Source organism: Mirounga angustirostris, unplaced genomic scaffold (assembly GCF_029215605.1).
Source record: "Mirounga angustirostris isolate CCGP_5_RB_7025 unplaced genomic scaffold, mMirAng1.0.hap1 SCAF_12, whole genome shotgun sequence".
NCBI classification, from domain to species: domain Eukaryota; kingdom Metazoa; phylum Chordata; class Mammalia; order Carnivora; family Phocidae; genus Mirounga; species Mirounga angustirostris.
In genome coordinates, this window is record NW_026991720.1 from 6,689,516 (window position 1) to 6,709,122 (window position 19,607).

A 19,607-nucleotide genomic window follows, 5' to 3' on the forward strand; every position below is an offset into this window, starting at 1 on the left:
AAGCGTCTGCCTTCAGCACAGGTCATGATCCCAGGGTGCTGGGATCGAGCCCCGCATCGGGCTCCCTGCTTCGTAGGAAGCCTGCTTCTCCCTCTCTCCCTCCCCCTGCTTGTGTTCCCTCTCTCGCTGTGTCTCTCTGTCAAATAAATAAATAAAATCTTTTTTTTTTTTTTTTTAAAGATTTTATTTATTTATTTGAGAGAGAGAGAATGAGAGACAGAGAGCACGAGAGGGAAGAGGGCAGAGGGAGAAGCAGACCCCTGCCGAGCAGGGAGCCCGATGCGGGACTCGATCCCGGGACTCCAGGATCATGACCTGAGCCGAAGGCAGTCGCTTAACCAACTGAGCCACCCAGGCGCCCAATAAATAAAATCTTAAAAAAAAAAAAAAAAAAAGAAATCATTCTAGAAATCAAATAGGGTCACATCACTCCCTTTCGTGGCTTTGCACTGCCCTTTGGATCGATGCAAGCTCCTCAGATGGTGTCCAGGCCCTTGATGGTCTGGTCCCTCATTTGTCCCAGTGCCTCCTCCATGTGCCTCCCCACCCCTAAACCTCTTAAACTTCCACCCATGAACTACACTCCCTGGCCCTGGAGGGCCAGTCCCTTCTGCTCATTCTGTTCCAGCCCCCTGCAGGAAGCTGGTCACTGACCAGGGGCCGGGGAGCAGGCAGACGGGCGCACTCAGGTATTTAGGAATGAGGCAGGCCACGCTCTGGAGATCTGGGGGACCTGCTTTATTGCTCAGCCTCAGGAGCTCTGCACTCTGTATCTGGGGTACAGACGAGTGGTGGTCAGAGTTCTGCTTGAACAATCCCATGTCTTCCTTCTGCCAGGACTGCTTCTGGGCAGAACCCGGGACGGCTGTACCTTCTCCTTCAGGTCTCAGGAGAATGTCATTTTCAGTGTCCACCATCCAGAGCTGCAGCTCCAAGCCTCCATCCCCGTGCCCCTCTCCTGTGCCCTCCAACCCACCCACTGAGCATGCGGGAATTGGGTGGACAGAGGTCCGGCAGCCAGCAAACTCAGCCTCAGCCAGGACTTGGCCACCACTCATGAGCCACTCGACATGGATCAGGTTTTCAGGACAACCCATACTCAACATCCCCAGGAAAGGAGTCTGAAAGGGGGGTGAGGTGGGATGTCAAAGGGAGGCCCAAATCAAGAGCTCTGAAAGACAGGCCAAGCCCAGAACCAAGAAATCTACGTGGGAAGTATCGCAATTGACCACTGTTCCAAAGATAATGCCCACTAAATGGAATGTGAATCAGATAAATACACTCAATAAATATTCAAGATTGGCGTCTTCCCCCAGGGAGGCAATGTGGTGGGGGTGGGAGGACCGGGGGGGGGGGGGGGAGGTGCACGAGGGCTCAGCCTCAACTCCCCTGGGAGGAGGGCACAGGCGGGGGTCCCAGGTTCTCTCTGGTCTGGTGCCTGCACATTCTGCCTTCCAGGCCTCGTCAGGCCAGGCGCCCCTCTACCCTCACCATCCGAGCGCAGAGCCCAGGCCACTCCAGGGCAGACAGGTCTGGGGCTGGCCTCAGGGGCCAGGATGGGCCCAGAGGGCCACAGTGGCACCCAAACCTCACCCACACCTGTCTCTCTTCATCCTAACTCCAGGCGACCTAGCTGCTGCTACTGGGTCAGGGGAGGGGACTCTGAAATCCACCCCACTGCTGTCAAATGAGGGAATCCAGGCCTGGGGCCGTGCTCAAGATGAGCCTCCAGGCAGCAGGGAGCCCACCCACAGAGGAGGGACCAAGACAGGGGAGGAAGGTGGAACAGCATATTCTAAGGAGATACAGCTTTCTGGGCAAGCCCATTTAAGTGACTATAAAGAATCCTAAACATACTGGCTTCAATCCCGACCCAAATCACTATGTTGTTTTTTGTGTGAATGTTTTTCCATTACTTCGACTTTTTCAGAAATTTCACATCTATATGTGTCCGAAAATTAAAGAATCCCAGGAAAGGCCTTTGTGACACCCCGATCGGGTCTCTCCATCTCACACGGAGGCAGGGATGCTTCCCAGGGCCGCACAGGACAGTGACAGAGCTGGTGGGAACCAGCGGACTCCCCATCCGGGGCTTTCTCCCTGGTCCAGCCCGCCCCAGGCTTTGGGCATCCCGGGCTGGACACCCCTTCTCCCCAGGACAGGCTGCCTCATTTGTAAAAGGCAAGTCCCACCCGTGTCAGCTCCTGGCCGGGGTCTACCTGGGAGAGGCAGGGGCAGTTTGAGGGCTGGTATCTTCTGTTCCAGCCTGACTCAGCTGCAGGCTTCCTGAGGCCCAGACTGGATGCAGAAGGCAGGAGCTGCTAGAACCAGGCAGATCCTGGGGGAGGAAGCCATGGAGGGACCCAGATAGAGCTGTGAGGGTGGGGACAAAGGGGTCATCAGGGACAGGACGGCCAAAGTCATCCAGAGAGCTGGGGCACCTGAAAAACACATCACATGAAGGGGTCACCTCCTTGCTGTGGAGACCCCCTCTCACCACCCCTTCTCACACCCTCCCTGGAGAACTTCCTTGTCCCTGTCTCTGCCCTGGCCGCTCAGCTCACTTCAGCTGTCCCTCTGTCCGATTAGTGTCTCACGGCCCTGTGCCCCAGTGCTCCCCCCTTCAGAAGAGATTCTGCATCCCCGGCCACCGCCTCTGCAGCCCCGCAAACCTGCCGCTGTGGCTCGGCCCGACCTGCTTCCCCTGAGGACCCTGCTCTTCCCTCAATCCCTGCTGCCGTGCATGGCACGGCAGGAAGAAGATTAGGTGCTCTGCATCTTTTTCTTTTTTCCTTTTTTTGCCAAATAAATGAGTGCCTGAATCTAAACATGAACTCTTGGGGCGCCTGGGTGGCTCAGTCAGTTAAGCATCTGCCTTCCCAGAGTCCTGGGATCGAGTCCCACATCGGGTTCCCTGCTTCTTCTTCTCCCTCTGCCTCTTCCCCACCCCCTGCCCCCCCAGCTTGTGCTCTCTCTCAAATAAAAAATAGAAAAAAATAAAATAAACATGAACTCTCATGACTGCCCTGCCTGGTCTCTTGCTGCACAGCAGTCCCCTTTCCCACCCGCAGGGCCTGGGCCCTCAGTACCTGGGGCCGAAGTGCCAGTGGTCACTCCCACAGGAAGCGCACGTACCAGATGGTCTCGTTCTTCAGCTGCGGCCCGAAAAGGGGGTTCAGCTGAGCCAGGATAGTGATGAGCCAGCTGCCAGGGACAGCACAGTGAGGGTGAGCCAGGTCATAGGAAGAACCCCACCCTCCGCACCCCGCACGCTGCCTCTGGTCACATGGCCAACCCAGCAGGTGGAGGGTCCGTGTGTGGGAGCGAAGGGCCCCTAGCCAGCACACGAGCTTGGCCTTGGAGCTTGTGGGTTCGGGCTTAGGTTTGGTTTGATGTTTTGTCGACTGATAAGACCCGAGTTGGGGCTGGGCTCTGGGATGAGAGAAGTAAGGCAGCTTCCAGAGGTATGCTGAAAATGACTCCTGGCTGTGCCCTAGTATATCTCTGGTCTAGGCACCCCCCCAGCCTGCACCTGGGAGCAGACAGGACAGGTCAGACGGGAAGCATGTCAGAATCACCTACGTTTAGGAGCAAGAGGAAGGAACCACCTCCTGTGGAAGGCTGACGACCAGAGAGCCCCACTCTGAGGCCTGCTGGGGACAGGACAGGAGCTGGTCAGGCCCGTGAGCTTTCCAGGGACCGTCGGTGGGCTGCACATCCGGGGGTGGGGGGTCGGGCCCCACTGGCATGACTCTGTGTGCCCACGGTTGCAGGCCCCTGAAGACTCTAGAGGGGCACGGCTTCACATGCCTCACACAGGCCCCAGCGGTGCTCTATCTGGTGTCCTATCAGGAAGGCTCTAGCTGTTTCCCCTGAGTGCCCCCACGGAAGCTGTCAGAAACCACAGCCTGCTTATCATCTGCATGATCCCTGAGCTGATGTTTTGTAAACATGATTTCTAGGCCCAGCATTCTCTTAAGCTGCCCCACCTTGCCGCCTGTGTGCACCTGCTCTGCAGCCAGCCTCCCTTTCCCAGAGGTCCATACGGTGTTTGGAATTACGCACAGCCTGAGCATATGCCTGTTCCCAGCCACCACCCGCTCTGTCCCGGTCTCTGAGCCAGCAAACCCCAGCCCCTCTGCGGCCCTCCCTGGGACCGATGAGGACATTCTCAAGCCCCGAAGGACCAAGAAACAGCATAACAGGCCTTAGAGACGCTCTGTCTGGGGAGAATTCTGAAAAACCGTACACACCCATATATGTAAGCGGACATCTAAGAGTCGTCATTATTTTTAACAAGTTTTATTTTTTTGTTGTTAATAGGAGGTAGAAAATATTTAACATTAGATAAAGTGAAAGGAGAGAACTGGCTAACAGGAATAAATAGTTGGTGATCCAATTAGATAAAACAGGTTTTAACTACAAAACGTACCCCAAATCTGAAAGCCCTCATGTAAAAAATTTTTGTTAAGTGCGGGCCTTATGCTATGTATTTTGAAAAATTTGGCAGTCTTGAGAAATATTCCAGTCACTGTTACTTCTCAATTCCAGTTACTTTTAAAACAACCCGTTACCTTTTAAAGAATCAGTAGCTCATCACGTCGTTACCTGTCCTATTTTTTTTTTTTTTATTTTTCCTGGATCATCAGTCTTCTTTTTTTTTTTTTTTAAGATTTTTATTTATTTATTTGACAGAGAGAGACAGCAAGAGAGGGAACACAAGCAGGGGGAGCGGGAGAGGGAGAAGCAGGCTTCCCGCGGAGCAGGGAGCCCGATGCGGGGCTCGATCCCAGGACCCTGGGATCACGACCTGAGCTAAAGGCAGACACCTAACGACTGAGCCACCCAGGCACCCCTTACCTGTCCTATTTTGACTGTTCTGAATTCAGAACACCCCAACTGTGCCAAGCCTACCCCATAAAAAGAGTGTATGAGACCCAGGATGATGGGAAGCCATAGAGGCTTCCAGAGGCTTGACTGATCACTGGAGAGCCTTCCCTAAAAACCAGAACTTGGACTTATTCCCTGGTTTGGCAGGTAGGATGATTTAAACATGGAGCAAGGTGACATGAAAGGACTCGGGTGGAAGGAGGGGTGTCTTTTTTCATAACGGGGGAGGTGTTATGGTGAATGGCAGTTTTAGGAAGGGAACATCCGGACATTCGGGACCTGGACGCTGACTCCCTCACCCTGCCCAGGTCCTTGGCTCCCTTGCAACTCTTCGATATCCCCAGGGCCCCCTTCCCCAGTTTGAAGACTCCCGCCCATCTGGTGGTTCAAAACCGGCTACATCACAGATACCCAGGGGCATGTATTCAAAATATGAACTCCTAAGTGCAGACTTGAAAACTGTGATTGAGTGGGCCTAGGGCGTGGCCCTGAAAGCTGTGTTTTACAGTCTCTCCAGGAGAGCCTGATGCCCGGACTGAGCTGGCTCACTGCATTCACTTCACTGCAGCCTATGGACGGGACAAAGCCTGTTCAGGTGGCACATTTGGAAGCAGCCCCCAAAGTCCATGATTTCCAGCCCATGGCTTTCTCTGACGTCTCAAACTGCCTTCTCTTCTAGGCTTTAGAGACTCAGCCTTTCAAAAGTGGAATCTGTCACCACCAGGACAGAGGGGAGAGCAGGGCTGGGGAGAAGAGGGAAGATTTTGAGCCTGAGAGCAGTACTTACAAGAGGTAACAGCAGACCGCGGTGGCTACCAGCATGGTGATGATCACTCTGCAATGGAAGAGGCTGTCAGATCAGGATGGGTGGAACCAGCACCCTCCGAAGGCCTGGCCAGGGCCAGAGCTAAAGAGCTCCTGGTGTCGGCCCCTTTCCTGCTGGCCTTCCTGATGCCGCCTGAACACAGGAGGCTGAGTTCTATTCAGGGTGAGAATTGTAAGATGGAAGATAAAAACTAAGGGTCACCTTAGGGGGAAGCCCACCTTGTCCACATCCAAGTTGTGTTATGAACTCCCTTCATCTCCCTTCTCCACACCCACTCTTTCCCCATCTTAATGCAGCACCACCACCACCCCCAGCTGCATCTGCAGCAACCCACCATGGAGTGGTGTCTGGAATGCAAACTTCATTGGGCAAGGGGACGGAAAACAGAAGCTGGCAAGAGGCAAGGAGACCGTGAGCCATTTCGAAGGCAGCGTGAGTGGTTATAAAGGGAGCAAGGACTAGCTACCTGTGTCCACCCGAAGAGGACTAGAGACAGAAGCTTAAGATGCAGCAGGAGAGGCTTCAGTTAGACAGAACTCACCAGGGTTTGCAGGAGAGGTGAGACACTAAAATGGTTCACAAAGTGATGCCGTGGGACCCCGGCCCTGCAGATCTTGAAGAACAGAGACCGCGCCCATACATCCAAGCAGCCTCCAGCCAAAGCTAAACCTAATCCAAACCAGGCCCCAGAGGCCCTGGTCTAAAGCACCTGAAAGTCAGTGCCAGAAAAATTACACTTGATCCATTCTTTGAACATTACTAAGCCTCCTGGTCTAGTCCCGTGCTGGGCACTGGGGTCTACAGTGGTGAAGGAGATAATCTTCCACCTAGAGGAACTTGTAATCAAGAGGAGAGAGCACTTCGTAAGAGGATAATATGATGCAGACACTGCTAAATGGTGCAACAGATACAAAAATCTGCTAGGGGCCCTTCAAAAAACAGTAACACCGGCTAAAAATTATTCAATACATAATACGTGCCATGCGCTGTAAAGGTCTTACAAGCATAATCTCGGGTAACCCTCACAGCAGCTTTAAAAGGCAGGTATCAGCCTCATCCACATTTTACCTATGAAGAAAGTGAGGCTTGAAGGGGTAACATTCGCTCAAGGTCACTGCTGGTGAGGGGTGGACAAACCGCATCAGGCGCGGGTCATGGCCTCTAGCTTCCCTGGCTGGAGGGGGGAGGGGGGAGGGCCCCTTAACTGCCTCCGGTGTCGGTCGGCTCGCCACCTTTCCAAAGCACCACCGGCTCTGCCCTTTGGCTCCGACCGCCTGCCTGTTCCGAGCTGAACGCGGCCGGTGCAGACACGCAGGAGTGCGGCGCCGGGCGCGCCTCGGCCCAGTGCTCACTGCACCTCCCGCCGCCGCCCGGGGAGGGGTCCGCAGGGAGGCCGGGCCCGCCCGCCATCCTTACCCGCGGTTGGGTCCTTTCGGCACGAACCAGGGCCCGGCGATGCCGATGAGGCCCCAGAACGTGGTGAAGATGATGACCGGGAGGGCGAAGGAATGAGCCGTCATGGCCGGGAGCGGGATGCCAGGCTGGGGCGCAGGGCCGAACCGCAGACGCTCGGGCGCGCGGGGTCCCCGCCGGGCAGTGGGCGCCGAGCATGCGCAGCAGGACCGGGCGGCCCAGGGGAGCGCGCACAGGCGCCCCCGCGCAGGCGCGAGCGCGTCACTGCGGCGGGGGCGGGCTTGCCGAGCGGCCCGATTCCGTTAGCTTCGATCAGCTTTTGATAAGCTTTGACCTGCGGGACTTACAGGACAGAGGCATGTGCCGAAATAAACTCTGCTTTATTCAGGTAGCAAAAGGTTGAGAATCAAACATGGTTTTTTAAACCTCATTCGCACCTCTTTGAAACCAGAAGAGGAGCGGACATCCCCTTGCCAATCACCCTGAGTATCCTTGGCTGACAGACACCTGCACGAGGCAATTGGCCAATCTTCACACCATCTTGCCAAATACTTAGCACCCTAGGAACTCCACGTGGCCTTGGGGGAGAAGCAAAGGTCTAGAGTAGGTTACTGTCTGAGCTGTCTGGCGAGGACAGGGGGCCGAGGTCGTTCCCTCCCGCCTGGTCTCTATGGCTACTGGAATCAAACCATCGGTTATAATGCCGGTTAAAACTCAGAACATCAGACCCTGTGGGCAGCAGTTACGGGGTGTGGGTAGGGATGGGGGGAGTGCCAGGATCAGAACGTGGAGATGCTATGAAGATTACAGGAAGGGAGGGAGAGTGGAGGCGTAGCTAGGACTCTGGCCAAAGGCTTGCTCCTTCTATTCCCCGTGCCCTTCAGCTTTCGTCCTTGTGAGGCAAAAATAGGACGGCTCACCAACCAGGGTATCTCCAGGCCCTGGATTTGAAGCGCAGCGAGTGTCTTGAAACAAAACAAAGAGCTCGGGTTGGGTAATAGTCTCCGGTAAGGGTGCTCACCACGTGTCAGCCCTGGGTCCTGCACAAAAAGGTGGGTAGTCATCTTTGCCATTAGCTAGCATGCCTGCGCCCCACGAGAAATGTGGATAGTGCAAACCTCTATGATGAACAGCATTTTCAGTCACCCCCTCCAAGGGGCCCAGCCTTCCCAAAAGCTGGCATTGGAGGCTTCCTCAGAACATGGATGTGGAGGCTGGGTGCTTCCCTACCTGGCCTCCACCTCCACGCCGAGAGCAGCACAGGGAATTGTGTGTGTGGAACTCACACACAACACTGCTTGAGGGACTGGCCTCATGCTCTGAGGATTCTTAAAGAATGGGAGAGGCCACGGGGAGGAGGCTTGCCAGAAATTCACCTCAATTTGGAATCTAGGAATAGGGTGGGGCTGACAGTCCCCACTTTGAGGGGTCTTTCTCTCTTCCATCTCACCAATTCACACCCACAACACCTAGCCTCAGGCAGACTCCTGAACTCCCATAGAACCTTCTATGAATGGGGGAGGGAGGCCCGGGCTCCCATCTCCACGGTATGGCCAGAGCTGTAGCTGCAAGGGCCCATGGTATACCTCAGACCCTAGACCATGGGGCTGGGAGAGAGACATTTCCACAGGCTGAATAAAAGGCAGAGAGTGAGAGTGAATTCCTGGCCCACAGCTAAAGAAAACAGGAAGGCGATGGCATTAAGGCTAAGTGCTAAGGGTGGGTGGTGGGAAGGGAGAGTCAGAAACATCAGGAACCAGGGGGACACTGGATCCCAGCACCACCCTAGGACTGGGAGGAGAACAGACTGCTGGCTAAGGGCCAGACAACTTGTACTTGCAGCACAGGGCAGGGCCCCCAAGTGTGAGGCCGGGACGCACCACTTCCTGCCTGTCTAAAAGGCAGGGGGCAAACAATCCGTGGTTAGGAAGGCAGGACCTAGGCCCCACATCATCCCCACCAGATAAGCAGCCTAGGAACCTGCCAAAATGAAACTGCCCTGGAGGGGAAAGTGCTTTACTTCCAGGAGGCCGGAGAGATGGGGTGGGGGTCCTCAAGTTTGAGTGGGCCCACAAAGCTCTGGAGGATCCTGCGGACAACGGCCCATCCTGAGCCCCGATCCTGCGGATCTGATCGGGCAGGTATGGGGGGAGCATATTTAACAAGCACCCCTAGTGATTCCCAAGCTGGGTCCCAGAGCAACTTCGAGAAGAGTGGCACACTTTGGGAGCACCTCTTCCAAAAGTAAGGACGTCGGTAGCAAGGGACAAGGACAAGGGCTGAAGGCAGCTAAGCCCACTCTGTGCCGCCCGAGGTCTGCTTTCAGGGAGCCGGAGACGCTGTCCATCCTGTGGCAGACCAGGAGCCAGCAGGCACTTGAATTCTCTGCTGCCATGTCATGAGGAGGGAAATTGAGGCACAGAAAAGAGGAAGGGATTAATTCTGGTTGAACCTCTGCCTGCAGCAGAGCTGGGCTGGATCACAAGCCTCCCCAGGGCAAGCTTGCACGTGTCCACTCCTCAGGAAGCCAGGCTCACGTCCAACACTGGAGCAGGTCACACAGAAGGGCTGCCACCGGTGAGAAGCAGCAGGCTCCCTCCCGGAAAGCCTTTCCTCCATGGTCCTGGGGCTATAGGAGATGACCTCGAGTGCTTTGTGCAGAGGGTTTTGCTTGCCTCCTCCTAAGGGAGGCCCTGGGAGGAGGTAGAGAAATTCTCTGCTGTGAGTCTCCCGTCTGGAGTTGAGGCTTCCCTGCGTCTGCCATGGAGCCAGGCCAGTTGTCTCCTGAGCCTGGTCACCCTCCGTCCCTCCCCAGGTGCCTGCTCTGGGCCCCTGCGGCCCCCCAACCATCCACGGGGGCTGGGATGCTCCTTTAAGCCCCTCCCGCCAACAGTCTCTCCCACTTCAGAGAAGTCCTCTTGCTCCCAGAACATGGGGTGAAATCTTTGCTGATAGGATCATTTCCTGAAGCACCTTAAAGATGAATTTGAGATCGGAACCTTTCGGCCTATTTCAGCGCTGTGAGGTCACCGCTGCTTAGAGAGGGGCCTTGGTGAACAGGCTTGTGCTCCTGATTACCCTGCCTCACTGGGAGGTGGGCTTAACTATCTTGTCACTGCCCCCTTCTGGTGTTTAGAGAGTCCCCCCAAACGAAGATTCTAGGGTAGCCTAGATTCTGCAGAGAGCCTGTCACCATGATTCCAAGGGGCAGGGCAGCAGGGGGTCTCCAAGGCGATCCCTAGGAATCCTGCTCCTACGGGAGCTGTCAGGACAGCTCGGGGGCCTCTTGGCTGGCATGGGGGTACAGGAGTCTGTTGGGAGGGTCCATGATGCAGTCCTTCAGGATCTCCACTGGCTCCCTGTAGGATGGAATGGGTGGCTTCTGGGTCACAGCCTCCTCCATAAAGAGCGCCCCCATCTTCTCCTTCCTGAGCCCTGCTCCTTGTGCAAGAGGAAAGAGAACCCACAATTACACTGAGGGGAAAACAGATTGATGATCCCCTTCCCAAGTCCAACTGCACCCCAAGGTATGCTCGGTGAGGAAGGCATGCAGAACAGTCTGGAGACGGGACAGGGGCTGCTCTGGGCAGGCCGGATCTAGTCTCGCTCTGGTCATCTCTCACCCTCGGGCGCAGGTCTCACCTGGGAACCTTCTATGAATGGGGGAGGGAGGCCCGGGCTCCCGTCTCCACGGTATGGCCAGAGCTCTGCCCTCCAGGGGACACATGGCAATGCCTGGAGACACTTTTGATAGCTACAGCTAGGTGAGTGCTATGGGGACCCAGTGAGTATGTAAGGGGTGCAGGTCAGGGATGCTCAAGATCCTACCACACATAGGCCAGGCCTCACAGTGAGGAATGATCCGACCTTCAGTGTCAACAGTGCTGAGGTTGAGAACCCTGCCTGGGAAAGAGGACCTTATCATATCAAATTGGGTAGTGTCCTCTATTTGCTTCAGATGTACCAGCCCCACTGCCCCGATGAGAACACACCTGAGAGTGTCTTTCTCCTTCACCCCCACAGGGCTGGATGTAGGGAGCAGCTCATGCAGCAAACGTGTGGGCGAAGGATGCACTGCCTGGCTCCCCACCTCGGCCCTCCCGGTCTCTTCTCTCCACTTCGACCCCGGGCCCCTCCCCTTGCTCAGCAACCGGATAGGGGCCACTCTGCTTCCTATGGAGCCTCTGTCAACCCTGAGACCCAGTCCACTGCTGACCACAGACTGGGCGGTAACCCACGAGAGCACAAGTGCTGGAAGGAGACCAGCGATAAGAAGGTGTCAAGGAAGAAGCTTCACTGCTGTCACTGGGAAGTAAAACATGAACAGCCTGGAGAAACTCTTTGGTTTTCATTTCAGTGACTACTTGAAAAGAGGAAAATGTCTTGCCTAAGACTCAGTAACTCACCTGCCATGTAACAGAACTTCCCCTCCAGCCCGGTCCCCACTCCAGCCCTCCAGCCTAGTGCTCCGAGGGGACTGTGAGGCGCCTCCGCACCCGGCATGCCCCAACCCTCTCCTCCACCTAGCACCTTCTTCAGGGCACCTCTGACCTGCACTGACTTCTTCCCTCCCGAAAGAGTCTACCCAGCCCCTCGGAGAATGTGCTGTCACTGCCCTAGCTTGTCCGGTGCTCTGGTTACTTCCTGTAGTGGGTGGACCTTTCCAGAATGCCACTGGCATCACGGGCCAGATGCTGTGCCCTCTTCCGAAGAAAAACCAAGGCACGATAAGGTGAACTGGCCCGAGGTCACACACCAGTTAGCAGAGCCAGAATTTGGGCCTGGGGAGGACTGGCTCTGAAAATTCGTGCTCTGGCGCTACGCCCCTGCCTGCAGTGTGTGTGCGTCCCGCTTGCCTCACTGGGTCCGAAGCTCTTGGAAGGTACGTGTCACATCCCGAGCACCCACTGGGGACACCTGAGACCAAGCCTCTGGTGATGGCGGCCATTGCCAGGCCCTCCCAGACGTCAAGGCCAGCAGGGGATCGGGACGGTAAGACTGCCCGGGGACTCGGTCACGTGCACTTACGTGCCTGGGCGCGGGGCGGCGCTTGGGCACATGCGCAGACGTGGCTGAACCGCCGGCCCGACGAGGTCAGGTACCAGTGCTGGATGGCAGGCTGGGGGTCGTACTCCGTGACTGCCACCCCGTTCACCGCTGTCATCATGAGCATGTTGATCACCTCGTTGGAGAGCTTGGTCCTCTCCTCAGTCCTGATCCGGCTCATGGCACTGAAGCCCCGCTCACAGCAGGAGGCGGAGACGGGCACGCACACCACCACCGCCACGAGCCTGCTCAGCAGCGGGAAGCGGTAGTGCTGGGCCAGCGTGTTCTTGCACAGCATGGAGAACGGGAGGTTCCTGCCCATGGCTTTCAGGCCCAGCCACTCCTCCAGGAGTGCCTCCTCGCTGTATCCTGCAGGGAGCGAGAGCTCAAAGTATCTGGCCAGGGCAAGAATATCGTCGTTCCCAAAACTGGCCAGTTCCATCCCACTTGGCCAGGCCGTGGTGTCGAACACCTCCATGTTCTTGAGCTGTGGGGGCCGGGCCGTGTCAAACCTCTGCTGGAGGTACTTGATCCCAGTCAGGATCATCCTTTCCCGGTCCGCCTGGAAGCGCTGTTCCGCCATCTCCATTCTGTCCAGGAAGATGCCGTGCAGCCGCCCATCCCGGAAGCCGGCGTTGAACTCTTCCTCTTTGGGCCCCGCCTGGTGACGGAGGGTCTCCAGGGCTACGTAGGCCCGTCCCAGCGTGGAGTTCACCTCCGTAATCAGCACGATCTCCTTCTGGCACACCTCAGACAGAGGCCTGTAGATGCTCAGGAAGTCCAAAAGGAAGTGGCAGAACTTGACGAAATGGAAGCTCTTCATCAGCTTCAGCATGCCTTTGGCCCTGTGCCCAGTCTGGCCCCCAGCCTCCGCCACGCCCTGGAGGTGCCGGGCCAGGGCAGGCCAGCTCACGATGAGCGCGTTCAGCGTGCGCCTCTTGCTGGCCACCCACCTGACGGCGCTCAGGTCCTTGAGGCGGGTGATCTCCTGCTCCAGGGGAGCTGCGCCTTCCTGCAGCTCATTCAGCCTTTTGTTTGAGGACTGGTAAAACTTGAAAACCGTTCGAATGTGCCGGTCACACTTCTTCACCAGATCGATGCCCCCACATGCGTCTACCACAGCCAGGTGCAGCCGGTGGGCAACACAGTGGACGGGCAGCAGCTGGGGGATGACCTCTTGGAACTTTTCCACGAGGCCTCCTCTGCAGCTCAGCGTGGTGGAGCCGTCGGTTCCTAGGCCCACCACCCAACCGGGCTTCCGGAAGGGGATGTCCAGTTCATCCAGGGCAGAGATGATAGTCTCAAAGTAGCCATCCACCGTCTCACTGTAGAGAGGGGCCAAGGTGATGTAGGACTCTTTCACATCTATCCCCTTAAAGTAGCGGACGTAAATCCCCACACAGGACTGGTCCGAGGCGTCTGTGGAGCTGTCCAGCAACACGCTCACGCAAGGGGAGTTCCGGACATCCTCGAGGATCTCCTTCTTCAGGGTCTCAGAGATGTACTTGATGAACTGAGTGCATGCGGTGCGATTTCGGTACTTGCCCAAAATCATGGTCCCGGTACTTTGGAGGAGTTCCAGGATCTTCTCAAAGTCATTCAGAGGCCTCGAGTGGTACGCAATGGAGTAGGCGGCGTTGAAGAAGTGCTCCATGTTCGCCATCAGGTCGCTGGAGATCTCTGGGACCAGGGCAGCCGGAGGGGCGTCTTCCTTGATTTCAACAGTGTTGACACAGAGCTTGTGTGCTTTGCTGACCTCATGGTATTTTAAAGTCTCCACTTTAAAAGGCCCCGTGTAACCTCGGACTAACCGGGACGATTTGTCGTGGAGATTCGGTCTTTCTTTGCAAGCTGAGCAGAAGAGCTTGGTCTCCTTTGGGTCAATTACTAACCATGGGAACTGCCCAAACCATGACCTCTGAATGGAACGGGGTCTGTAAGTCCTCTTGATTTTCCTAGGGCCATCTACTTCGACTTCACAAAGGCTGGAATTGCAGTAGGAGCTACAGGTCTCCATAGAAGTTGCTGGAAGCACTGCAGATTCTACAGCCAAGGCTTGTGTGTCTGCCTCTCTTATGGCCACCATCTTCTTCTTCCCTTTGGAGCAAATAAAAATGAGCTTGGTTTTGCTGCCTAGAACTCTGCATTCTCCCATCAGTTAAGACATCCCAATTTACTGAGTGTCCCATAGGAAAAGCAGAGTTGACTGCGATCCACCTTTCTAGAGATCATTACTGACTTCTCTTTAAACCCTTTCCCATTATTATCTATGCAAGTTAGCTTGCTCCCGAAGAGATGTGTGCTAATCCTTGTGGGCTCTTTAGCCAGCCTCCCGGTCTCTAGCCACACAGCTACGCTGCGATCAGGGGACATCAGCCGCTAATAAGCTTAATCAGCCACCTTGGCTATAGATGCTATTGGATAAACAGGTGACTTTAATCCTCTTTCGAGGCAGCACAAAGAAATGAGGTTAAACATCTGCAAGTCTTCCTATGAGCCTTCGAAAGAAGGGAGGTCGAGCAGTCTACACGGTAGCTATGAGCCAGTAAGCCCCTGGCTGAGATACACAAAACAGCCAGCTTGCACAGACCAGTGGTGCTGCCGCTGGAAACTGGAGGAGGAGGGAAGAAGGGCGGCTCACAGGCCCTCGGGTCACACAGCTCCTCACAACCAGGGCCTCCCGCATGCCCCCCGTCAGCTCCGCCACGGGTCCCGTTAGCACTTCTGCTCATCAAAGGGCCTCCTTTGTCCCATACTGTCCCTGTTTCCCTATTTGAGCTTGGTTTTGAGCTGCCGCTAGCCGTGGGGCAAGTGCCTATTTGACACTCGGAGGGCAGAGTTAGTTTCTTACTCCTCTTTGTCCAGCAGAGCCTGACACAAGGCCCGGTGCGCAACAGGAGCAGGACGGGGCAGCCGAACGGACACCGGATGACTTGCCATGGCCACACGGGCCCCAGGATGTGCCCTTCAGAACTCGGTGGGGCAAGACTCACCTGGAGGACGACCTTTCCCCCACTTCAGCCCGTTTGGGTCCTTGATCCAGGGTGCAGCTCGACGTTCCAGTTTTGAGATCAAGTCTGGTTTGGCAGCAGCAGGCCCTAGTGCGGGGACGGAGAGTCAAACTGAGGTCACTGCTATGGAATCAAGTCAGGTAGCCTGCCCGAAGCTATTTGTGGAAACTGAAATGTTCAGTTCAGCCTCTGAGTCTATCTCTTAATAAAGTCTACTCAGTCAGGGCCACGATGAAAACATTCCCATCTTGTGTGCCAATCTATTCCTAAAACCCAAGAGGCAGTCAGAGTCAGGTGCACCCCTCAGCCAGGATAAATCACACCCTTAGCTCCGTGGGCCAGCCACGGGAGCCAGGGCTCAGCTGAGCGTGTCTGGAGGGAGGTGGCCGTGGGGGGGGACACAGGGTGCAGTAGGAGGAGAGGGCAGGGATGATGAAGAGGGCCACACGAGATGGGGGAGACCGCCACTGGCCAGCACTCTGCTGTGCCCGTGGTCCCAGAGCCACCACAGCTAGCCGTGGGGCAGGTGCCTTACTGCATGGGTTGTTTCCAGGGGCACTTGAGAGGCCCCGTAAAGATGTCCACCACCTGCCGTGAAACCTGGAATCCGACTAGAAGAGAGTCGTGCCTTTGGGTTAAGCACTGACCTTTATTTAAGATACGAATATTCTCAGGGGTATGAAAAGAAATTGCCTTCTTGATTTAAAATAAAGTCCATTAATATCTACTTACATGCCTTGGTATGTGTGTGAATGTGTGCATAAACGTTCTGTGGAGGAACACGAACGGCTTCTCAGGCCATAGTCATTATTGTCGCCCTGCATCTCTTGGATCACTTGAATATATGTATATATTTATATTTGTTATATGTGTGTGTGCATCCATATATTTACTACTAATAAAAATATAATTACATACATTGTTGAAGTGTGGTAGACTGAACACACACCCTTTTTAAAACATCTCTAAGATGAGGACAAAGGAGTAACAGTAATAATAATAATACAAAGAAACGTTAATACACTTTTGGAAGAAGGAAAGGAGATAAAAGAGCAGAACAAACAGAGCTGAACAGCAAATGCTGACAAAGGGGGCAGCAAGGAGAAAGAAGTGCATTTGACTACAGAATCCCCCAAAGACCCCGGGACTGGAGGTGCCAGGAGCGGCGGAAGGTGGCGGGTAAGGAACAGGTGGGAAGGGGAGGGCGCCTAGTCTGCAGAGACCACTCCAGCCCGGGGCCTCCCACCCATTCCAGGAAACCGGAGAACGTCGCCACCCTCACCCACCCTCACCCGAGGAGGAGAATGGAGATTTAGTTCTCGGAAAAACTGAACTGAAAGGTTCCAGACCCGGGGAGGGTGGGGATATTGGAAGAAGGAGAAGGGCTGCAGTGATGAAGAGTCTGTGTTCTGAAAGGTGCGCTACTCAGCTCCAAGGACACAGGCTGGGCTGCTGGGGCGAGTCTTCTTTGGAGAAACAGAATTGCCCCTCCTCATCCCCTCCTGCCCCAGAGGCCCACGGGACACTGACCTCTGCAGCTCTTCAGTGAGACCAGCAGAGAAAGCTTGACGAGCCCCAGCCACTGTGCAGGGCTGCCTGCCAGGTTTCTCAAGGCTTTACTCTTAAACCTGAATGAACCGCAGGATATTTATTTAAGACAAGCCTCTAACATGAAACCAGTAGGAAAAGGGATCGGAGAAACTACAGAAACTGCAGGGAACAAAGCAGAACTTAAAAAAACCATTATTCATGTTCCCAGAGAGAAAAGTCGTTGAGAGTCATCTGCAAAAGGAGCAACAGGGACTTTGAGATTAAAAATAAGAGAGAAGAGGGGTGCCTGGGTAGCTCAATCGGTTAGGTTTCTGACTCTTTGTTTTGGCTCAGGTTGTGATCTTGGGGTCATGGGATCGAGTCCCCTGTGGGGCTCGGCGCTCAGCACAGAATCTGCTGAAGGTTATTTCCCTCTCCCTCTTCCTCTGCTCCTCCCCCAGCATGCACAATAAATAAAATCTTTTTTAAAAATATGATAGAAATTAAAACATTCAACAGACTTGTTAGAAAATAAACTTGCGAAAATCTCCAAGAAAGTAGAACAAAAAAGAAGCAGAAAATAGAAGAAGAAAAAAATAAAATAGAACCAGAGGCTCAATTTAGGAAGTCCAATATCTAACTAATAGGACTTTCTTGAAGAAAGAGAATAGAAAATCGATAGGAAGAAATTATACAAGAACATTTCCCAAAACTGGAAAACGTGAGTTTTTGCCTGGAAGGGAACGGTGTCCAGACACCCAGGACGAGAAGTGAAAAGTCACTGATATTATTAAACACTTTGGAACACTGGACTAGATCTTAAAATCTTTCAGAGTAGAAAAAATGGGCTGTGTTCAAAGATTTAGTTATAAAAAGGCATTTAGACGTCTCCTCAGCACCAGTAATACCTAAAGGCAATGCTTTCAAAATACTGAGGAAAACTCTTTCCAACCTAGAATTCTATGCCCAACTAAGCTTCCGATTCTAAGGACAGAGTAAGGCATGTTCTCCCATGTGCCCTTTCTTGGGAAGTTACTGGAAGATGAGCTCCAACGAAATGAAGATATAAACCTGGAAGAAGAGATAGAGCCAGGGAATGGGAGTGGGCAAAAGGAAAGTGTGAGACCACTAAATAACAGCCTAAATAACAGCCAGTTTAGACAGAGCAGGAGGATGGAAGGCCTGATAATGGACGTCCCCAGAAAAAGAGTGAAATTGATCTGTCACAGGATGCCTGATCACGGGGAAAAGACTCTTCAGAGGTGGGTGCCTGGGTGGCTCAGTCGTTAAGCGTCTGCCTTCAGCTCAGGTCATGATCCCGGGGTCCTGGGATCGAGCCCCACATCAGGCTCCCTGCTCCGCTGGGAGTCTGCTTCTCCCTCTCCCACTCCCCCTGCTTGTGTTCCGTCTGTCGCTGTGTCTCTCTCTGTCAAATAAATAAAATCTTTGAAAAAAAAAAAAAAAACTCTTCAGACGAGTTTTATAATTCCCCGGGAGAGTTAGAGAAGAATCATTGAGAGGACAGAAAACTAGCAAAATAAAAAATAAGAAAATATTTCAATTCCAGGGGGGAAATACCCTACAACAAAGGAAAATCATCATAATATGCCACTTTGATCAGAAATAATACATAATCATAATTAGGTAAACAATTTACATTGAATTAATCAAGAAAGTGGGATGTACTTGTTCTTAGAGGGTGGAGGGACGGAATAGGGGCCCGGGGTGATGGAAGAGGGCTGGATCTTCATCTTCCATGGTAGGAATCAAGAGAGAATATCCATGTAAAATCAACAAATCAGGAATAGCAATAAACATATGCAACAGGATTTTAAAGTGTGAGTCTGCCTGCCTGTTTGGCTCAAGGTCCAAAAAGATAGGAGCCAACTGTCCCCCATCCCAAAGCTAGACCACCGAGGCCTGACTTGAAAAGGAGGGTGGCCGAAACACGGGGCTGTGACCCTAGCCCTCGACAAAAAGGAGTCACAGTGCTGGAAGTGAAGAGGTCAGGAAGCTGGATATTAGAGATGTTTCTGCAAAGAGATGTCAAGTGTACTGTGAGCCCCCCACACTACCATGGGGAGCAGTGCTGTGGGCTGCTTTCCCCTGACCTTAAGCCTAATGGGAATGACATGCTGACCTTTATCCCTTGGGATATGGGGCTCCTCATGAATCCAGGCCTGCAGAAGACTAAAGGCAGAATCTGACAGATGGGCTCCTTTGTGGTGGCCATGTCGGGAACAGCCTACATTCCCAGGGTCTGTTGGAGCAAAGGATATGTTTTCCGTGGTCCAGACATGGCCCCCGAGGGAAAGAGAAACCTGGAGCCACTTTGAGGGACTCTGCCCCTGACTGTTGGCAGCCCAGGAATGAGCCCACATGGGGCTGACTGCCAAAGCAGACGGTCACCAGTGTAGAGGGGACTGTGGCAAGTGATGGCAGGGGTGCAGAGAACCCACAAACTCATCCAGAGAATCAGCTTGCCACGATCCCAGCCACAGATGGATGCCAGGTCAAACCCCTGTCGTACCTCTCCTCTCCACTCACCCACCACTGTTCCCACCCAGGACACAGCAGAAGTCGTGGAACTAGCTGGGGGGAGGAGGAGGAGGAGAACCCCCTCCTTCCTACCACGACATTCCAGATTCCACACTGGGCCAGGCTGAGGTAGGAGAGGTGAGAAACTTTAGCTTTAGCTGAAGTCCGGATTTTTGACTACTACACAAAAACTACACTTTTGTTTCCTAATTTAGGGGGAGGGTGTACATTTTTGTAGCATTTAAAACTTATTAAAAAGTTTCAATAATAATACAAAGAACTCCAATCATTTACATTTTGTCCCATTTGCTGTATCATGCTCATTCATTCATGTGCCCTCCCTCTCCTCCCTT

The 19,607-nt window shown here is 54.0% G+C and overlaps 2 protein-coding genes across 11 annotated transcripts in view; both read right to left on the reverse strand.

Annotated features, from left to right (window-relative positions):
* Positions 1-723: 723 nt before the first annotated feature.
* ATP6V0E2 (ATPase H+ transporting V0 subunit e2) lies at positions 724-7,351 on the reverse strand. The gene is made up of 4 exons (XM_045864093.3): positions 7,133-7,351; positions 5,678-5,725; positions 3,090-3,204; positions 724-2,441 (listed from the first exon to the last, which is right to left on the reverse strand). Exons 1-3 carry the CDS (start codon positions 7,234-7,236, stop codon positions 3,111-3,113), a joined length of 246 nt encoding a protein of 81 aa, XP_045720049.1. The 5' UTR covers positions 7,237-7,351; the 3' UTR covers positions 724-2,441; positions 3,090-3,110.
* A 141-nt stretch (positions 7,352-7,492) lies between these two features.
* Positions 7,493-19,607, reverse strand: part of ZNF862 (zinc finger protein 862) — a 36,284-nt gene continuing 24,169 nt past the window's right edge. For 9 of the 10 annotated variants that reach the window (XM_064575776.1, XM_045864092.3, XM_064575774.1 and 6 more), the window contains 3 exons: positions 15,169-15,273; positions 12,158-14,272; positions 7,493-10,570 (listed from right to left, as the gene is read on the reverse strand). In XM_064575776.1, coding sequence (XP_064431846.1) covers positions 10,395-10,570; positions 12,158-14,272; positions 15,169-15,273 — 2,396 coding nt within the window. In that variant the 3' untranslated portion in view covers positions 7,493-10,394. The remainder of the gene's footprint in view (positions 10,571-12,157; positions 14,273-15,168; positions 15,274-19,607) is intronic. The other variant, XM_045864088.3, reaches the window with a different exon arrangement.